General features: G+C 44.9%; 1 protein-coding gene and 1 pseudogene across 5 annotated transcripts; both read right to left on the minus strand.

The window, feature by feature from the left end:
- Positions 1-4218: 4218 nt before the first annotated feature.
- LOC133896629 (outer envelope pore protein 16-3, chloroplastic/mitochondrial-like) lies at positions 4219-7888 on the minus strand (annotated as a pseudogene).
- A 1408-nt stretch (positions 7889-9296) lies between these two features.
- LOC133896627 (uncharacterized) lies at positions 9297-17281 on the minus strand. 5 transcript variants are annotated; one of them, XR_009905807.1, is made up of 15 exons: positions 16981-17281; positions 15827-16830; positions 15450-15724; positions 14999-15348; positions 14820-14901; positions 14539-14671; positions 14291-14442; positions 13789-14207; positions 13617-13687; positions 13425-13506; positions 13280-13347; positions 13058-13165; positions 12221-12299; positions 10219-10851; positions 9297-10090 (listed from the first exon to the last, which is right to left on the minus strand). XR_009905807.1 is itself a non-coding variant. In XM_062337225.1 (3 exons), exons 2-3 carry the CDS (start codon positions 10508-10510, stop codon positions 9564-9566), a joined length of 819 nt encoding a protein of 272 aa, XP_062193209.1. In that variant the 5' UTR covers positions 10511-10851; positions 12221-12355; the 3' UTR covers positions 9297-9563. The 5 variants fall into 5 exon arrangements, 1 of the variants encoding a protein (XP_062193209.1); XR_009905806.1 differs by having other exon boundaries at positions 13789-14184; positions 15827-17279; XR_009905805.1 differs by having other exon boundaries at positions 15827-17279.
- Positions 17282-21379: the final 4098 nt, after the last annotated feature.

The raw sequence follows: 21379 nt of genomic DNA on the forward strand, positions 1-21379 counted from the left end.
CGTGCCCCCATTCTGGGCACACCGAGCCTCCCCCGCGGGGTGCACTCCGTAGAAGAAAAAAGTCTGAGAAGTCCAAGCCAAGTAGAAGCTCAGAGAGATCGGCACTTGAAGACCGAAGCTCAAGACTTAGACAAAAAAACCTTGTAACACAGAGATCCAGAGAAAGGCATTCCAAGAGTATTAATAGCACATCATACACACAGGAGTAGGGTATTATGCTCCGTGCGGCCCGAACTTGTCTAAATCCCTTGTGCATTTACTCTTACTAGCCGACGATCATATGTCCCGCCTAGATCTCGTACATTCGCATTAAATCCACGTACGAGATAGATCCAGAATCAGCCCCTCGGTCGAATCTCAAAGGGGATCCCTCAGGATCCCCGCTTGTGGTGTTCATCCACCGATAGGGACCATAAATGAGAGCTAGCAGGATTCACTTTCTATGGTCAATGTATTAGTTAAAGTTAGTTGCTATCCTTTTGTACTTTCAGATCACGGCATGACGCCATGGCTTCCGTATCAATCAACTTTTTTCATCTATAAATAGAGCACCCTAGCTGATGAGCCCATGGCTCCATCGGATACGATTAATACCACCAATAATCCTCAAATCATACAAGGTTCAATTACAAGAGCACGTGCACGACAATTAGACCACTAAGTGTTGGGAGGAAAATAAACCAGTCTGAGGATTACCATACAGGTCCCTCCGGAGCCTTGATCTCTGAACCCTTAGTTATAGGCTCGACCTCTGAAGTCATCAGATCCCTTAATGGTACCCCTTCATACCTGCAAAGCCTTCCCTTGGCTTAGCCGGCTCGGTCTCACGAAGGCTTAGCCTCCCAAAATCCCGACCTCCTAAAGCCTCGATCCCCCGAAGCTTCGGCCTCAAGAAGCCCCGGCCTTTCGGAGTCCTGCTTCCCAAAGCTTTGACCACCCGGTTCCATGCTTCCTGAGGCCCCCGCCTCGGGCTACCTTCTTGAAGGCAACCAGGTGAGTCAGCAGGCCTTAGAAAAGATCTGCTGGAAGGGGAGCACCTGTCATTCTTTGTCTGCAAGTAAGTGACCAGCATTAAAAGCCTAGGCTAATGGACGCCACTCTGACACTCCGGCGTAATGGAGGCTACCCTGACACCCTTGACAGTACGTGTTGGGCCGCAATTGGCAACCAGCTCGCCGCACTCCAGGGCGCAAGCACCACAATAGTTACCACGATGGATATTTATCTCCACTGATCGGGTAGGAAGTAGTTATCCAAAATAAGGTCCAGTAATTCGGTCAGATCCCAGAAATTTGTACATTATGATAACTTGTACGCCAAGCTACGCACAGCCCTATAAATAAGGGGCCATGATCATCTGGGCAGAATGAACGAGCTAGACAACAAAAAAGACACAAAGGTGAAAACACACCAAGCCACGCTGTGATACTCCTCCCAGAGCAATCCATTTTCTCTACCGTCAATACATTCGTGGTGTTCCTTCCTCTTAAACTTCGTCTCCAAGCTTGAGTCTCCTCCTTAGAAGAAACTCTCACCATACTTGCCCGGGCAAGATGAACTCTTGCTCTAACAACGTGCCGTCCGTGAGGACCCGAACACAGAAGTGCTAAGAGAGGCAGGAATACACTAGGAAAACTACTAAATTGTTAGCTAAAACCGCCATACCCACCGTTGTAGGCATGCAACCATATGCATGGTTGTCTCAGCCATACGGTATGCATGCTCTAGCCCTGCTGCCATATGGGACGGCGTTCCTCCGACCTTGGCCAACTCAGAACCCTGGGTCGGTACAGGAACTTTAAACGGCACGGAGGCCTTCCAGCCTCTGCACAACGAAGACCACAATGCCTCAGGAGAGGACGCGGCCGAAGCCACAGCCAAGTAGGCCACCTTCCAATGGTTCTGGGCGGTCCAACCCAGGAGTGCTCCCACCTGGGCTTGGTCCCCAGGTACCCCCTTCGACCACACCTGGGATACCCCGAGCAAGCCAACATTTTCAGAAAGTCTGTCCACCTAGCGCCCTCCTTGGACCCCTCAGGCAAAAGAGGGTTCCTAGGAGATGAAGGGCTCCGGGGTGCGTGGACCCCGCCAGCACCTCCGACACCGCCCTCCCAACGCCAACCGCGTGTAGGGAACCCCAAGCCCACCTCGTCTGGGGAGGCATAGTCAAAACCACTTCGGCCCTAAAAGCCAGTTCACAGGGCAGCCTGGATGGTCTCCTAAAGGGGGAGGAGACTCGGGGAAAACCACAGGCTCTGGGACACACCGCCTTCAGCAGCGACCCCAATGACAACTCCAAGTTCCGGGGCTCCCAAAGGCACACGGGTGCATCCTGCACGGACCAGGGCGCGGCCACAACACCAATGACTGCCACACCCTCATGACCTTTCGGGATGAATACCTCAGAAGACAAGTAGAATACCTAGTCGCAGAAGGAACGGGCGAAGGACGACGCAGGGTTCGGAGGCCTGGGGCAAACTCCCGGGCAAATCCCCGGCCCCTCAACCCTGCACCATCACTACCGACCCTACTACCAACAGTACTGCACCCAGCAAAGATAACTGAGTCAGGGACATGCCGTCGCCAGGCTCCGGACGGGTACCTCCGGAGCCAGGCAGCAGCTAAGGACCGAGGCGGTCGAGGACCGCATCTCCTGACCAGTCTTCGACTATGCCTCTAACATGTCGTCGCCAGGCTCTGGACGGATTACCTTCGAGGCCAGGCAACGGCTAAAGGCTAAGGGGGTCAAGCACCACCTCTTCCAGCCTAGCCATAGGCTTCGAGGCTACCAAGCCTCGCAATAGAGGCCTTATTCCTACAAAGGTACGCCCACTATTAACAACCACATAGTTTACCTAGTGATCCGTCTTACATACGACCAGGTTAGAGTCTGTTGGAGGCCTCCACCCTTACGGCTAGAAGTCTTTTTGTAATAGATAGCCACTAGGTAGAAGCAGTAGAATTTAAGTTACATTCTCATTTAGCATGAATAGTTATATAACCTAGCTATATTTTATGCTACAACTAGCTTCTTATTGCCAACAGTAGACTCCAAAACTTAGCTAGTATAACCATGCAAAATCCCTACACTCTCGCAGGTACATCGTGCCTAGGTCGCCTGGGGCTGGGTCTGCCCAGGTTTCCTGGAAGGCATTGTGCGGCCTCGGAAGTGTTGTTACCACGTATCAAGGGATTTCCTTGATAGATCGTGTTGCGGCGCCACCCATAGGACATCTTCAGGTGGCGTGACAAGCCCACGTACCATGGATGTAGCCTGCCTATGTCACCTGGAAGGCAAGACTGCCTAGATTTCTTGGAAGGCATCGCGTAGTCTCGATAGACATTGAGGCCTACACACCGCGGGTGCCGCTTATGCCTAGGTCACCTGCAAGGCAGATTATGACCAGGGTGCCTTGGAAGGCATTTGCATAGCCTCGGGTGTGGAAGCCATCCCCTGGGGGATGTCCTCGGTGGCGGAGTTATGGTGCTCTCATGAATGCTTTCACAAGGAATCCTCGTTGCACGACATGCATACACACCACGAGCGTAACATGCCTAGGTCACCTGGAAGGCAAGACTGCCTAGGTTTCCTGTAAGGTATTGTGTAGCCTCGATAGTATGCAGATGCCAGTTATTAAGTGTCTTCCTTGGTAATGTAGTTGTGGCGCCCCTAGGGGATTTCTCCGGAGGTGTGATAAGCCCACGCACCAGTAAGCATTGCTTGCCTAAACCCAAGGTCACCTAAAAAGGTTTCCCGGAGGGTAGGCTTTGCCCTGGTAGGAAGTGGAGCCCACACACCGCAGGCGTAGCATGCCTAGGTCACCTGGAAGGCAAGACTGCCTAGGTTCCCTGGAAGGTACTGTGTAGCCTCGATAGTGTGTGGACACCGCATATCAGCGGACTGCCCTGATGTTAGGATGCAGTGCTCTGAGGAATGCTATTACAAGGAATCCTCTCTACACGACATGCTTATATACTGCGGCCGCAGCGCGCTTAGGTCACCGCTAAGGCATCAAGCCTAGATTTTTTGGAAGGTATTGCATAGCCTCGATCGTATAAATGCCACGCGCTAGGGCACATCCTTGGTGGACAGTGTCGCGGTGCACCCCAGGTGTTTCCACAGGAGCACGACAAGCCTATACACCGCAGGTGTAGCATGCCTAGGTCACCTGGAAGGTAAGACTGCTTAGGTTTCCTGTAAGGTATTGCGTAGCTCCGATAGTGTGTAAGACCTTCGGCATTAATTCATGCCAAGGAACCTTCCAAAACCTCTGACAAAATGTCCAACAAAAATGGAGAGAAAAGGAACTCCAGATTACATTGGAGCTTATATTGATAGAAAAGGAACTCTTCAGTGTTACCGATACTACAAGCATATCTGTAGCAGGAAAGGAACTCCTCCGAAACAGATACTGCTCTTCCATTTAATAGGATGCTAGTGGTGGTCTTTTTCTTCTTCATCAGTAGTTCTCATTCCAGTCACATCCAGCAGTACGGAAGTCAAAGCATGTGCGAGTGCCGACCCTGAGAGGAAAGCTGTGCGGAAACTCCCAACTGCGCAAAACAGGTTAGAAATGTCAGATTGATAATTTAGTAATTTAGTAAATTACTTCATCGAACAAGCTATCACATAATGAAGGACGATGACCACAGATATTAGGGCCATCAGACTAGAAGAGTAACAGGAGAAATATGCTGAAAAATGACCTCCTTCCCATGAAAAGTAAGATGCAGTAAGGCACACCAAAGTATAACTATGTCAAAATTAACAATGAAGCATCGCCTGATGTTACATGTTGAAATGAAGTAGAATTTACATCATAAGACTTCTGATCACCCAGAAATCTCGTTCGTGTTTTGTGATCATTCCCTCGGATGGCTTAAGCTAGACTGCGTGCATCATAGATGCGCAAAAGAACTGCAGATGTAATAGCTAATCATGTAATTTAAAATAATCTTTGCGGCATGGTATTTTCTTCTGAAGGCGATTCAATTAATTGAGGAATTAAGTTTTTAGCTGCATGATAATTTCTACTACTGGTGTATAAGAATTTTCCAGGCTTGATAATCACAGAACCAATCAAAATAGTAGGAACCTGCGCCAAGATATTAATATTGTCTGAGCCAGAGCAAGTAAAATAGCATCAACAGCAGCTCCCATAAACACGATCAACCATAAATTAGTGAAGACAAATTAGATAGTATGGAAGGAATTTATTATTGCTAGAAATTTCAGGCTAGGCATAAACTGGAGTAAGATAAATGTATTACCACTGAAACCCACAACAGTTGCTCCAGCAGCAAAACCAGCAACAGCACCATTAACGAAGTCCTTCATCCTGTACTTTTCAAGAGCCTGCTCGACGCCTGCATATGTAGCTCCAAGAACTGCAAAGCTTACTGCATAATTCCCAGACCTTACAAGCTCTGATCAGCTGAGGATACTTGACATTACTGCCAACCTGAGGTCCATAGTGCAGCATAAAAACTAGCGCACCCAACACACTGCCAGAAGCTAAACCAATGCCTGCAGCCTTGCTCATCTTCATGACAATTTCCCCATCCACCAAATCTCTCAAATTGGAACCCTCCATGTTCCCTTTCAACCAGAAACTGATAAATAGTCCAACAGGAGTGATAAGTCAGGATAGCACAATGAATATTAGTAAGTAGAGACAACCAAAAAATGCATTAAGTTGATGACGCACGAGGTTAACAATACAATGGCAAAGACTGGAACCAATATGATCTTCTGCTATGTGATTAACACTTCTTGCTGTAATACAACTATGAGAAACATCCAGTTAACTCAGTGTTACGTTCTTGACAGTGCGTATCAATGCTATGCTAGACTGCCTTCTTATTTAACTCAAAATATAAGCCATTGAACTTACGAAAGGTTGTCAGAGACCACAGGAAAAAGAGATTGAGAGCAAGTATTAGTTATCTTGTCTGAGTGTGCGACTGCTGTATATATTTCACCCAAATACATAAACATTCTAGACCCAAAACATGCATGGAGAGATGGACAGCACACATTCTATACATACACACAAAATATATTGTTGAGCAACTGCCACTTCCAGAGTTCCAGTACAAAGAAGATGACTGTTAAGGATAAAATGGTCATTATACTCTAGTCTAGGGTTTGGGGGTGTCTCATGTCTTGCACTACATATATGCCCTATTGAGGCTGTTCAATACACATATACATTCATACACTCCTCTCCATCTAACATGGTATCAAGAGCTTCGATTTCCTAGACCCGAAATTCGCTTCCACTTCGCTTTCCCCGGGAGGAGCAATTCCATTCCTGGGGGCGGCAACCTGATCCCCAAACCCAAGCCTAGTTCGTCGTGATAGTTGGTCAACAGCAGCAGCAACAGATATCGCCTTCGGTCACCACCGTCTTTCACGAGTCCCAGTGATCACCATCGTTTTTGTTGGATACGTGTGGCACAGGGGGGAGTAGCAGCCGCCGGCGCCCCATCAAATTTGTTGTCGATGAGCTCTTTGTCCTGGTGCTTTGTTTTACACCTATCATGTCGTCAGGCTCGTCAAGTTCCTCATCCAAGTTGGCATCGGGATCCATCGACTACTACTGTTGATCGGGTTGTGGTCGTCCAATCCCATTGCCTGTTGTCCATCCTCATGTGCTGTCGGGGCATCTTCTTCACCAAACAGTGCTGCTAGGTCGCCGCGCTTGGTCCTCTTAGAACTGCGCCACCGCAGTATCTTCTCCATCAAACCGAGCCACCAGGAGACGCTGCTCTCATGATCCGCCATTTTCTCTGCCCTCGCCAGATCTGCTCATGGAGTTGTCGTGGCGCTCCAATTTGGCTGTCAAGATCTAACGCTCAGAACCACTCATTGTCGGATCCTCTCGTAGCCGCCTTGTCCTCAGTTGCCGTCTATGGTTGCCATCGTCATGCCATGGTCATCGTCCGACCTCTGCACCAAACCATCGCTACTCCTGCTAGCCATCTGCATCTGCATCATCCCATCATATGTGCTCTCTCACGTGGAAGATGGTGCATTGATGGATCTTCACATGGGGCGGTAGTCTCTCCTGATGGCTTTGCTTTGGGCTTCATCTTGGTGTTATTTGGGCTGCCTTGTATGTGTTGATGATTTTGGGCTAGAGCCTGTGTGCGCTGGTTTGGTTTTGCTGTACAACTTGGTATTCTTGTTTTCTATTGCTTTTAGTATCCTTGCTACTGCTTATGTTTGCCTCATATTAGAGTCATTCTATCTTCGTGTCTATCCAACTCCACTGCTCTCTCTCTCTTGAGTTCGTCCATACCATGTGAGTCAACAAAATCTTTATCAAATAGCCGATAGCTACATTTACTTTGTGATTTGCCATCCTTTTGGCTAATTACTTCATGTAATTGATGTGACTTTGCCTTCTCGGTCTTCTTGTAGCCTCTGTCTGCTACTCATAGCTTCTGTTGTGTGGATCTGCACAGCCTTGGCCCGTCCGGATATCTGCGGCAATGACCCATCCGGATATGTGGCAATGGCCCATCCAGATATGTGGCAATGGCCCATCCGCTCCAACCTTGCTACCCTTCGTCATCTCTGTCATGACTCTTGGCTAACCGCACGTTCATCGTCACGACTCTGTACCTAGGTGCTTCTCTTTGCACCTCCTCAGCTTGACAAGGTTTTTCAAGGCTTGCACGCTACGATGACAAGATGGAGACTCGGACTTGTATCACTCATCTTAGTGTTGTAATGCGTCTAAGTCTAGTTCTTAGTTTTGTCCTTTCCAAATGCAACGCAATTGCATATGCCTTACATTTGAGGGTGTGTTAAGGGTAAAATGGTCATTGTACTCTAGGGTTTGGGGGTGTGTCTCATGTCTTGCTACATATATGCCCTATTGGGGCTGTTCAATACACATACATTCATACACTCGTCCTCTCCATCTAACAATGACATCTAAGTATTTAAGGGTTATACAAAATGTTGAGAACTCTACGATTTGAACTTGGATTTTGGTGAACAAGTGTATGGTGTTTGTTCTTTTGTCCGTAACAATGCGAAACTGCCAAAATGACCCTTCGTAACCCTTTAACCTAGAAAATGACCCTTAGTAAATGCATTAAATTCTCACCAATATCACTCACATTTACAAGAACTATTAAAACTCTATAAAAATAACTAATGCAATGATTGAAATTATAAGCTAGGATTTCTTCATTGACATTGTCAACATATACCAACATTAGCTCCCATACAAAAACTGATAGTAGTATTGCGCCCGATATGTCAAAAGTCAGGGCTGTTTACAGTAAATTGGCTCACTACTATTTAGATAAGGTCCAAAAGAACTGGTGCAATCACAAGGCAACACAGTGAAACTGGCGCAGTGGTAGCCATTGCATTAACACAACCGCGTGACTGGATTATGCTAAGGATTGAAATGCTCAGAATGATGTTCGGTATGTGATCCCAGTTCAATCTTGGAATGATCGCCACCATACACAAGCATCAACTAAACACAATTGGAGGAATCAGAAATAGGTGTTGCCAGCCGTCCATAACAAAATCCCCTGTTCCAAACAATCTTTTCCATCCTACTGCAAATAAAAATAGAATCATCATCTGATGATCACCAGGGGCGGGCATGGGGGTTTGAAAAATAAACTGCACTTAATCCACACTGCAAACAAGAATAGAACCATTATCTGATCATCTTGGGGCGGGCATGTTTTGGAAAATAAACCGCACCAGCGCTAACCTAATCGAACATGTATGGATGACATGGATTGCATTGCCTCAGTAGGGTAGCAAAACGCAGCACACAAATCCATAACTAACTGAATCTGGATAGAGATAGAGAGAAGGAATGAAGGATTTGGGTCCTCTCGATCGAGAACAAAAACCAAGCCCCAAGGAATCCATCCAATCCAAGCAAGCAAGCAAGGGTTATTCGCCAACACAAGAAAGAACCAGACCAGGAGAGGAGCAGCGACCGGCGGGGTGGGTAGAGGATCAGGAAGAGGGAGAGGGAGGGAGCGGCGGTATTGCCTTGGGACTTGGGAGCTTCTCCGTCCCCTTCCCTCCTCAAGGCGAGGAAGCTTGCGACGCAAGAGGACTAGTGGAGATTGGCGCACCCCGGCGCGCCGATAGTAAAGAATGGTGATGGTGAAAAGAGTAGGTCGAGTATGGTGTAATTGTTGTTGTTTCTTCGGGTTTATTTGTACTGTTTGCTGCCACTTATTGAGGATGTAAATGTTGGAAAGTAGAAAAGGAGATAGCAGGTAGGTATCGATAGGTATAAATAGTGCAAGGGAGGACCGCAAGATATATTAGGGGAAAGATAACTTGTACAACCACAGGTTAAGGCAACTGTTTACATTGAGATGTCATTATAAAGTGCTGGTCCGAGTTCAGGGAATTAAAGATGTATAGAATAGCAAAGACGCTTCATATGTATGTGATAGGAAGTGGTTTGGCCAGGGACACGGTGAAGCTATTATTCGGTAGCTGCGCTGAATGGGCAGACACCATGTTCATGGAAGGTGTGTGCTGCTTGTTGAAGAGACCCGCGTATTTACGCCATGACTGATTCCATATGCTTGATAATAGACAGGACGCCTGGTTGTGAAGTTATTTCAGAATTGCATTTCAGCTCACAGAAGAAATTAGAATTGAATAGATCACAAGCCGTTGCAATCTCATTCATGGCAGTGTTCCAATTTTTAGAGATAATTCCCATCGCTTTTGTCTGCTTCTGTGTTTCTTTTAATGAAGACCTATGCTCATCTAAGGCACTTTCCTTTGTAGGGTAGTTGAAACCTCGTAGTTGAATGCGTGTTTCCGATTCCATATATGCAATCGCTTGGAGAGCAGCCGCTTCTTCAGCAGCGTGTACTGAAGCTGGTGCGAAACCACAGATTTTTTGTCGTGGGCCATCGTGGATGAATAAATTGATATTGGGATAAAATTGGATGCAGCTGCCATATTCATCCCCATATGTTTCGATGCGAGTGTATGTTGGCATGGGAAGTTGAAGTGCTGTCAGCATCTCAGTGAGCTTAAACTTGGGAGAGAGAGTGACGATGGGCATGCGATGTAGCTCTGCAGGAACAGGCAGGGTTTATATATTTAGAGGTGCAGAGCATGTAAGCTAAAAAGAAGTGAAGGGAAATGGTACAGTGAAGGTTTTTATAGGAAGCAGGTAAAACATACGAAGAGACGAAACAAACCTGGCGTTTGGAAAGCAACAGAGTTATTGTCTGAAGATAAACATCTATAGAGATTGAAGTATTGTTGCTCGAACTGTTTGATCTTTGCAAGTGAGGCGCGAGAGGAATTTTGTACAGTTTGTGCGACTTGCTTAATATGAGAAAGCATAGTGCAGATTTCACCTGAGTAAGGGCGGGTAGGGTCCGAAGAGAAATAGGATAATAAGGTATCTTCCACATTGCTTGACGATGCATATAACTGGATAGTCATTTTCTCCCAAGCATTAAGTAATGTTTGAATTTCATTCGCCATGGTAAGGTGCTGAGCGAAAATTCGTCTGATGATCTGCCTGAGCTTGGTAAGTAAGAGGTAGTTGTAGTCACGTACTTGAAGGTTTGTTGTCTATTGCAGGAAAAGTAGTGTGTGGTATGCAGCGTCTTTCTCTGCACCCAGTATAGTGTTCCTAAGCCTTCCCATTATACAATAGGCGGCGGTTTGATCCTGGGTTAGTGCGGGAGGCAAAGACAGATGCACAGATGTTTGGTGGTGTCCGTCTGCTACCATTGCATGAGCGTATACTGCTTGCGGCAAGCCTAAATGCCTGAGTACCTCACGTAAGATGAGAACCGGTGATAGTTCAGCTATCTCCATGGCTGCAGAAGACAAAGTTGTTAGAAAAGGAAAAGGTGAATTTTTTGTTGGGGTATTTAAAATTTGTATAGAATCAAACATGTGGATTTAGTGCCAACAATAGCCATTGGTGTACCATTGGGATTAAACGGGAGACCACAGTTTGTGCTTGTACAAAGGCAGTGAAGATATAAACCAAGGATATGATATGGTAGGTATTTAATCTAAGAAAGCAGGATGTGAGATAATGTTTCCCTGGACGATGTTAGAAACCAGTTGGATAAAACGAATGTAATAAAAAGTGAATAAAAGAAGTCGGTTTGATAACAGATGATTGTAAGCCCTGTGGTGTTGGCGCTAGTGGATTGGAGGCGGGGAAGAAGAAATGAAGAGTAGATAGAGAAAGCAGGACGACTAACCACGGCGGTTGATGTTAGAATGTGAACCAAATTCCTTTGATTGCGTCGGCCCTCAACCAGGTCAGGGAGCAACGAGGAGGAATAAAAGAGGAGGCAGCAAGGTGGTTTGACAACGAAGGAGGTATTGGGCTCTCGAAGAAGGTACGGAGCGGATGCCTGCCGGTGAAAGGAGAAGATATTTTGTGTAAACAGTAGGCCAGTGTGGTTTCAGCCAGAGAGGGGGCGTTTTTTTCACTGCTGTTTTTGGTATTGATGAGGGTGGTGACATAAATGGAACGTCCTGTTAGATGGAGCGGTGAGAAAAAAAGGATAAAACATGAGGATGGGCTGCACGTATTGTATTTTCCAGGGGCCTAGTAAGAACGTTAGTATATTTTTAGAATTTAAACGGATTGGGAAGGCAAAGGAGGAGATAAAATAGGAAGTTGCGGATATTATTAAGTGAAAGGGACCTAATAAGAACGCCAGTATATTTTTACATAAAATAGGGAGTTGTGGAGTGAGGCGTGGGTTCGTGGAATGGTTCTCTTCTTTTTTATCTTTTATTTGTTTAAGATAAATTAAGTGCGTACAGGGGAATGTCAGCTGTAGACATGATGAAAGGTAAGGCGAAATGTGCGCAACTGAAGAGAAGTGTGGGTAGGTTGATGGAATTAGAGACGGATGATCTCCAGCTTTGACTATTGTGTGGATTAGGGAAGTGAAGTTATATGTACGTTAGAATATCGTATATGTGTGTAAGCAGAAAAGAGCAGTAAGAATAGATGGTCTAGTTTTTATTGGTACCACAGATAGTTGAATGAGACGGTAATCGGTTCATAGTGGGCGAAGGCTCCATCGTTTACCATACAGAGGTACACAGCGGACTGCTCTGCTAGAGGATATGCTGTTTGTATCGCAAAAATATATGTAGGATATCTGCGGTGAAGGTTCTAGATACGGTGTGGCAAAATGAATAAAGAGAACCACATACCTGTAAAACTGCAGCTGTATAGGAATGCTAGTTGAGTTGGCACACGGGGTGATGGTGGAAGACAAATTCAGTGTTCCTGCTGAGATGGAGGCATCATACTGGAGGTGAGCATTAATGTATAAGCACGGATCAATAGTGTGTAAAAAAGAGAAATAGAAGGGAAGAAAGTAATTTATACAACGGTGGCAAAAGAGTCGAGGACGTACACACGCATAGCCAACGCAAGTCGAATGATGATCTTGTGTGTGGTTTATTTTTTTTTTGTTTTTTTGGCGTTGGACATGCAAAAACGAAAGGCGTTGCAGTAACGCAAGAACATACAACAAAAGGATTAATAGGAACCTGAGCAGGTATTTACAGAAGTGGTTGCTCGAAAGCTAAACCTTACACTTACGCTGGAGCCTTATGATGCAGGTTTAGAACAGCGTGAGGAAGAGCTCTATTACATAGGCGAGAGGCCACAGAGTGGGGGAGTCTATGGACTATGGCGATCATATATGTACACAACTCATGGCTGGTAGAGTGCAGATGAGATCTTCGTACCTACAACCAGAACGCAACCAAGTTAGATGTCTAAGTTGTAGGTACGAAGTTAGTTGTCTTCTCTCTATGGCGATCATATATGTACACAACCAGAACGCAACCAAGTTAGATGTCTGTCTTGTGCACGGTTAGGCTATGCAAATTACAAGGAAATGCAGGACCAGTGCTTGGTAAACTATAAATAATGATAGAGAATGAATAAGGAAGAGAAGAAGAAATTAAGAAAGGAGGAAGTACGAGGAGCAGTAAAAGGATGATGATTAACAACGGCAAAGAGGTTGTAAGGAAGAGTACCTGACGTCAGCTATTTTGTTGAGGAATGGAAAGAAGGCTCATTAGGCTGAGGTATGTCCACCGGAGGGAACATTAGAACTGCTGTCAACATCAGGACGAAGCGGAGACCTATGGATAAAGGAAGTGTAAATGTAATGGTAAAGATAATCAAAGAGCAGTGGAAACAATGCGCCGTGTAAATCGTCATGAGATTATCCAGAAAGAAGGCCACCAAAAACTAACCTAGTAGTAGGAGTACGCAAATCGTGGGCCTGGCTATCATCAAGAGAGTCATCGTGCTTGTCGGAACCCTATATAAGAAGTAGAATACATGATATTTAGGTAAAAGTTCAAAGGGAATGAGGAAACTAAATAAAGTGTAATTAACCTGGGCAGTTGAATCTGAACTCATGAGTAATTGCCTACGCACATTCCTGCCTTGGTTCGTAGCAGTTGGGTGCTCAGTAGAGCTAGCAGCATTAGAAGAGTAAGAGGGTATTTTGCGGTTATGAACAACCATGGAAAAGTCTGAATCAGGTAGGTACGATTGCGAAATGCAGATAATGTGTATTGCACTTACAAAGGAGGCTGTTTGTTTTTTAACGTGGGAAGTTTTGGAGATAGTTTCGGTGGTGGCGTATCTTCCAGGTTCTGGTACGGAGAGGAAGGAACGAAGGCAAACACACGGAAGGTCACAAAACAGTACGCAGGAAGCAGGGTATTTAGGGTTAAAGAATTAGGAATGTAGGTACCTGAGGTAGAGAGGAGATGTCGACGTCAGGGCCTTTGTGTGGTTTCAAAGGTCCAGATGAACAGCCAATTGATAAAACCGCTTTGCGCGTCTCATCAAGGGATGCACTGCTGGTCTTTCTGATTGTTGGAATGGTAGTTTGACGGCCGTAGGCACAATGAATGCACTTTACCTCATATGAGCATTGTGGTTTTTTGAAACACTTGCTGGTTACATTAACTGTCAGGTGGTATTTTTGGGAAACCAACGACGCGATCTCGCTTGGAATAGTATCAGCAGCACAATAAGACCTCATTAACAGCCTGACATCCTTACGAACAAGGCGGCGTCCCATATCACCGAAAACACAAACTCTGCTTCATCCGTGCCATTGATCGCCATCAAACATATCTTGTACCTGTAATCAGAGTATACCGCCAGCTAATGTACAAACAAAGTGAGTTACGTAATTATAATACGGGAGCCCGTAGGAAGTACATATATGGATAGCAAGGGATCCTTACTTGAACTTGGAGCCCATACATTTGCAGTGTGGGCATTTATATCCAACTCCATCAGGAAGTGTAGTTTTGCTGCAGCGATTGCACAATGGGAAACACCAGGATACAAGTGGATCGATACGTGAAACAGTCACGGTGCATCGGAAGCCTTCCGGCTGCAATAAGGAATAGGTTAGTAGAGCCTGCTGCAGGAAATGCTGGATAGGGTACCGCATAAAGAATTGAAATAGGAATTGTAAAGGATACTTAACTGGAAAGTCGTATGGACTAATACTAAACATTTCCTCTAAAGTTCTGTGCTGTGGCTCAGGGTTGGCAGCTTGAGCAACATGGGTCTGGTCATCTGTTGGAATGCGCTGTATAGGTTCGAAGCTGCCATGTAGGCTATTGGAGGGGGGGGGGGGGACAGGGAAGGGGAAGGAGGAGGAGAGAGGCCGTTAATTAATGGAATTCTAGGAGAACCAAAGCAGGGCCAATAGGATATAAAGCAGAATGAAACAGAATAGGTAAGAATATGGTAGGGAAAAAGAACCTGTGCAGGACATCGTGGGTCTCAGGGACATCAGGGTTGATGTACCACCGACAAGCTGTATTTCCACTGAGGGAATGTTCACCTGAAAAGGAAAGGACAGGAACCAAAGGAACTCTAAAAAAAAGAGAATATAAACAAGCTGTAGGGACGAAGCAATACCGAATTGTGTAGGATTACACCTTTATAAGATTTCATAAGCATTCCAATGAAGATAGCAACGACTGGCTCTTTTTGTCCAATGGCATACACCTCATCAGCATCAAATTCAGAAGCTCTCTCACCCCAAAGATGAAGTTTGATCTGATAGTTGCTAATATGGAACGGAAAAAATTAGAACCAAGTAAAAAAAGAGGAATATCAAAGGCTTTCCTAGCACGTCTAAGATTCAAGGGTGCAACCAAAATCAGTATGGGCATTATGTTGTATCTGGTGTCTCTAAGTGTGATAGCTCTTCGAGTTGTAGAACTGTTGTGACTACTGAGCTGCACTGGGGTTGCATCAACCACCTCTATGATTAGGCCAATGACATCTATAACACAGATGGAAGCGGCCAGTGAGATAGTAACATAATGGTAGGTAATTAATGTTGATGAAAATGATAAGGAAAGAAGGTTTCATACAGGGACGTACCAACGAAGTGCTTTGTTTCACCAACAAGCACTGGCAGATCAGGGAATTTCGTCAGCCTGTAGGTGTACAGCGGGATGGTAGGTTCATAGGTGCTGGCCTCTTCAATCAAAGTATGACAGGTCATCTCAATCATGAACTCTGAGTCAACAGCCCAGTAAGAAGGCTTTGACTTGAGGACCCTGAACCTCTTCAACATGTATACCTTCCCTTCACTAAGCAAAGGTTTTTTTATCTTTGATATTATCTGAACCAATCTCAGCATACATGGCAGTTCCCTAGGATACATGAAGGGCATAGCATGAAATAGCAAAGGGAGAATAACAAATGAGAAATGCGAAATGTGTTCATGGTAGCAAAATAGAGTAACTCTGTGGTACCTCAGCATCCAGCAGGACAAGGTCAATATGTCGTATATCGCCATCGTCAACTCCGCCACGATAATCCCACATTCTTGACACTCTCGTACAGACAACCCAGTGTCTACTCCGCGAGTGGATATCTTTGAGCATAGACACGGCTGACATCTGTTCTTGCAAGGACAGCAGTAAAACTAAATAGGCAGCACAGGATGACCAGCACCATGCGCTGCCATAGGCAAATCAAGGCAACAAAAAACGCACAAAGACACAAGCAAGAGAATGAGAGATGGGTACGAAAAAAACTGAAGTAGACGTGGTCTATAGGACAACGCAGGGAGGCAGTATTGGCAAGTAAAGAACAAATCCAGATTTACTACAGGCGAAGGTGATAGGTATCCTGGATATGTTGCAACCGTATATTTTATGTGAATGAGGGACAAACTATTGTAAAGAAGAGAAAACTTCAGTGTAGACTATGTTTTTGGTCCTAGAGCCACATGAACCATCTTCGTTTTCGATGAGGATGACAAGGCCTTTTTTTGACGTCACTCTAGAGACAGCTACATACAGCTGGCCATGTGCAAAAACAGGACTCTGTAAGTAGACACCAACATTATCTAGCGATTGACCTTGGCTTTTGTTTATAGTCATACCATAGCACACTTTAACAGGGAACTGGCAGCGTTGCAAAGTGAATGGCATTTTGTTTTTCTGTGATGATAGCACAATTCTAGGGATATAAACAGGACGCCCTATATTTTTCCCTGTCATGATAATTTCTTCTATCACTAGGGCAGCAAGATTAGTAACGAGAAGGCGTGTTCCATTACATAGTCCTTCTATCTAGCTCAAATTACGCAACAGCATAATGGGAACTCCTGTCTTTAGAATAAGGTGGTGTTGTGGGAGACTGTTTAAGGTAATTGAGTTAAGGAATTCGAGGGGATATAGCAAATCTGCATCCCCAACTGTGTCTGTTGACTTACAGATCATATCACAGCTTAGATATTCTTTCTCATCACCTGGGACAAGCGATAAGACATATGAGTTAATTTCATCTGCAATTTCATTCGTCGGCGCCAATATAGCACGCTCACATAAATAAGACACATCGGAAAATTTGGATTTGAAATCTGGGTAAATAGCAGAAACAATGGAAGCAAGTTTGTCACCATTAGTATGAATCAGCAAATCAGCAGGGATATCTATCCATACTGGTTCAATACCAACATCGTGGGCTTCAGTAGGAAGGACCCCCTCACCAAGGTCAAGCACCAATTTGCTAAATGCAGCGATGTCAGCCTGCACTTCAGGACTAAGATCAGGGGACAACAATCTCATATTAGTTTTCAATGTTATGATCCTAACATAATGCTACAGTGGGGAATTAGTAATTGAAGCATTAACTATCTCTGATCTAGTGCCTCCCTCTATAACAGGAAGGATTTGTCTTAAATCACCGCCATGTACGACAACTTTACCACCAAACACAACATCCTTTGCATCAACGCTCTCAACAGCCATGAGTCATAAGAGCATTTTCTATGAGTCATAAGAGCCTCATCCCAGATCACTAAGGATGCTTTGATAATGAGCTCGGCAGGCATGGTGCCTCTCTTAACATCGCAAATAGTAGTAGAGTCAATACTAAGCAGTATTTTAAAACGGGAGTGAGAAGTTCTACCACCCGGCAGAAGGAGAGCAGCGACACCAGAAGATGCAATGGTGAGTACTATTTTTGACTGTGCTCTTAAAGAAGACACTATTGCATTCCACAGGAAAGTTTTCCCGGTGCCACCAAAACCAGAAACGAAGAAAAACCCGGGCCTCATGTCGGAAACACAAGCAACAATCTGCGTAAAAGCTTCTAGCTGCTCAGGGTTTAAACGGCTATGTAACGTCGCAGCTTCGGCCTTTAACTCAACCAAATCATACGACATTTCATCATCCACTAATCTATTTGTATAAAAAGCTGCATCTCTATCACTCTTAGCGGGAAGGTTGTAATCTTTTATATTTACACCGTGTTTGCTAAGCAATAGGGAAATTTCATCAAGCACCATATTTTTAATTCATCTAAAGGAAGAACAAAATTTTGGTTACGAGCTGCTTGTTTCATACAACGTTGAAGGTCGTCCACCAAGTAGAACCAGATTTGCTCCAAAAAAGAGAATTCATCTCTAACATTACAAAATAGGAGCATAGTGACATCCTTAAGAAATAACGCTAAGATCTTCGTAGCTCTTTGCGCCTTTTGCAATCATCAGCAACATCCTTAAGAAATAACGCTCGCCAGCACTCGGGTGGACAAAATAGAGTCGGCCTATCTTAAAACCATGAGCTCTCTCATTCCATATTCTAGCTGTATCATCCCAAGTAAATCTAGTAGGGAATTCACAGTAGGTCAAGCTGTTTTCCTGTGGATACGTCTGATTAGCAAGGAACCACTGAGTTAGCATACTTTGTTTAAGGCGTTCGTTGGCAACAACGGTAGCCAAGTTGTCTGTTTCTCTGTAAGTGATATAATTTTCATTAGGCAAATGAACTGGCAGCCTTTCAACAGATGGAACATGCGCATGTATATCGTAAGCAAGCACGCGCCAACAAGCATCCTGCTCACAAATATACCGGCAATCTAAATACTCTTTGACCTCATCAATGGTTTTCGTTGTGGGATCCAACGGGGTGTCCTGACCTTTTCTTATTCGTTCAAGATAAACCTTTGCACAATCAGGGCCTTTTGTCACATACTTGAACAAATATTTTAAAATGTGTGTTTTATTACAAAATTCATCATTTATATGAGCCTGGAATTTCTTGAGCAGAGCCATATTATAAGGGACTATGCATCGGTTATCTAAATCAACTCTTGCTTTTTTAACATACCTTCCATTCTGAGGACGTTTATACAAAGCGAATCCTTGATCATCGATTCTTGTTTCATTAGCAAATGATTTTGGATAGCCCTTAGAGCAGACGCCGTTCTCCATGCAAGAACAATGTGGGTTATCTGCCCCACAAGGGCATAACCAAGAGGATCAATCTCCGGATCTAGGATTTCAGCACTAATAAACGAATCTATGAGATCTGGTGTAGGCACCGCTGTGTCGAGGAAAGCCATATGAGGACATGCGCATGAGGCAAGCCACGCTTCTGGAACTCAACAACATGCAACACTAGCGAAACAGGACAAAGGAAATCTATGAGGCAACGAAACAAGAAAAAGAGGTAGCAACAGGAACCTAACAAAGCTACATAAAGAGAGAGGGGCGAATACCAGGTAACACACCTGCGTTAATAGGTCCAAAGGCCATGCCATCTTTAATATCCCTTAGAAGGTCCTGTAATTTCATATGGTAGACCCTAACAACAAGATCTGCCCTATCTGTATACGTTTGGCCACATTCAAGTCTAAGAGCTTCAACAATTTCAGACCACTTTGGATTGGACGTGAAAGTCAAGAAAATGTCAGTAGGGCCATAGACTCTAGCTATCGCAACTGCATCATGGAAGTTTTGTAGCATGTACCGTCTGCCACCAGTGTTGCTCGCAGGAAGATATGTACGCTTACCAACAGCATCACCATCTATACAGCCATTCGCAACGGTGTCTACTATTCCTTGGAAATGCTCTACTCTAAGCTTAGGCTGATTATCAACTATCCACTATAACCTACTTTCGTCAATACAGGCTCGAGCATCGACTTTGGCTTGTGAAGAGAGTCTACCATAGCATAGGTACGGATTTGGCTGGCCTCTTCTGTAGTGGAACCAATATCGATAGTAATCCTTCATGGTCATTTTATTTCGACCATTTGGATTTGTCAGGTGAGCACCAACATAGGGAATTCCAACTTGGAAGCCACGCTCACCATAAGGAAACAGGAGCGGGTACTGCAGGGCCATGAGCGCAGGATGCAGCGCAGATATCTGCCGAAGGGTGTCATCAAAACAATGGACTACAATATCACGCTTGTAGGTTTCAAGAGAAAAATCACCAACAACTAACAAAGCTAGTTCGTCAGACGCCGGCAAATTATACTGAACAGGATCGCCCTCATGAGCACCAATAATTCTAATACCCACATTTTCCACACCACATACCTGCAAGCGGGCCCTTGCCATTCTAAATGTCTTAGCTAAAGGATTATGTGGATTATGGGCATCTAACATTTGTAGCAGGCCCTCAATTATATCCCTATCTAAGTCAGCTTCCAACCTGTTTGATGCATCTAACGCATGAATTCTATTAGATACTTCATTCTCAGTGTCATAGATGTACAGTTCAACGAATTGCGGAGGGTCACCTGATGGCGGCAGCAAAGAACCAATACGATGATGGACCTGGCCATTGATACGAAACACATATGGACCTCCACTCTTATTTATACCATGGTCTATCCTAGCACCCATGGAAGTGAAAGTGAACAAACAGTTGTACTGGCGGATATGTTTGAGGAATTTCTTACATCGAGTACTTCCATCGAATTTTATAAGTTCTCGAAGGAATAAGGGTGGTTCTTTAAATGACGGTATGCAAACTTTGCCACTTTTGCAGCACAAATTATATGCCGGCACTGCACCTCTAGGAGAGGTGGATTCTCGCACCCGCTCTTGATACCAGAACAGCGCATGGCAATGCGGACATTCAAAATCAGGTGGCCCATAGTATGACCTTCCCCGATAAGACTCTGACAGGGAACAAACCAAAGAGGGCAATAGAATAAGGCGAAAGCATAGGACATTAACCATGGAGAGGAACACGCAGGTACAGCTATCCATGTACCTCTAAGGTAATCAATATACTACTGCGTGAAGTTTGCATACACATTAGTAACAACACATCCTTCGCTTGGACCTATGGGATAGCAGAGAAAGCAAAAGGATCAAGCACCATCCAGCTATAGAACTAAGGACCACATGGCATCGATCATGCAGCGAAAGTACCTGGCACCCCAAACCGCCTGTTCCTAAATAACCTATGACGCTTACGACGATTCTCTGTGGCCACGGCCGATGGTACACACGGCAAGACAACCTCTCCTATGTGCGGGGGAAAAAGCCGAGCAAACCCCAACGTAACATCAGCACAAGAATATAGGAATCAGGATATGAACACAGGAGGATCAAAATGAGCGGACATACTTGATCTCTTACAGAAACGTCGAGGCATGACATCCAGCGATATTTTCTGGAGGCCATAAGAAAATATGCAATGAATGGAACGCAAGAAAAGCGTAGCATGATAAAGAGACAAGGTAGGATGAATAGGGGTAAATTAACAAACAACCATACCATCCTATATAATGGGATATAAAGGACTGAAGGATGCACCAAGGCAGACAACACCATTTATCAGTTTGGTAATTAAACAAATAATAAGCATTACACAGGGAAGGACACTATCAAACAAGGAGGGGACCAACTCCGTGCCCCACTAAAGTCGTCACACAGCAGAAGAGTGATCACCAAAGGAAACCTATGAAAATCCATTCATGTTGGCAGCGGGCTCAGCGTGCGCAGAAACACAACAGAAGAGTGATCACCAAAGGAAACCTACGAAAATCCATTC

Source organism: Phragmites australis, chromosome 17 (assembly GCF_958298935.1).
Source record: "Phragmites australis chromosome 17, lpPhrAust1.1, whole genome shotgun sequence".
NCBI lineage: Eukaryota > Viridiplantae > Streptophyta > Magnoliopsida > Poales > Poaceae > Phragmites > Phragmites australis.

Coding starts and splice junctions, on each gene's coding strand:
- LOC133896627 (XM_062337225.1), bottom strand. CDS start 10,510: ATGGCGAATGAAATTCAAACATTACTTAATGCTTGGGAGAAAATGACT. Junction 10,091..10,218: donor TGTTGCTTTCCAAACGCCAG/GTTTGTTTCGTC, acceptor CTGTTCCTGCAG/AGCTACATCGCATGCCCATC.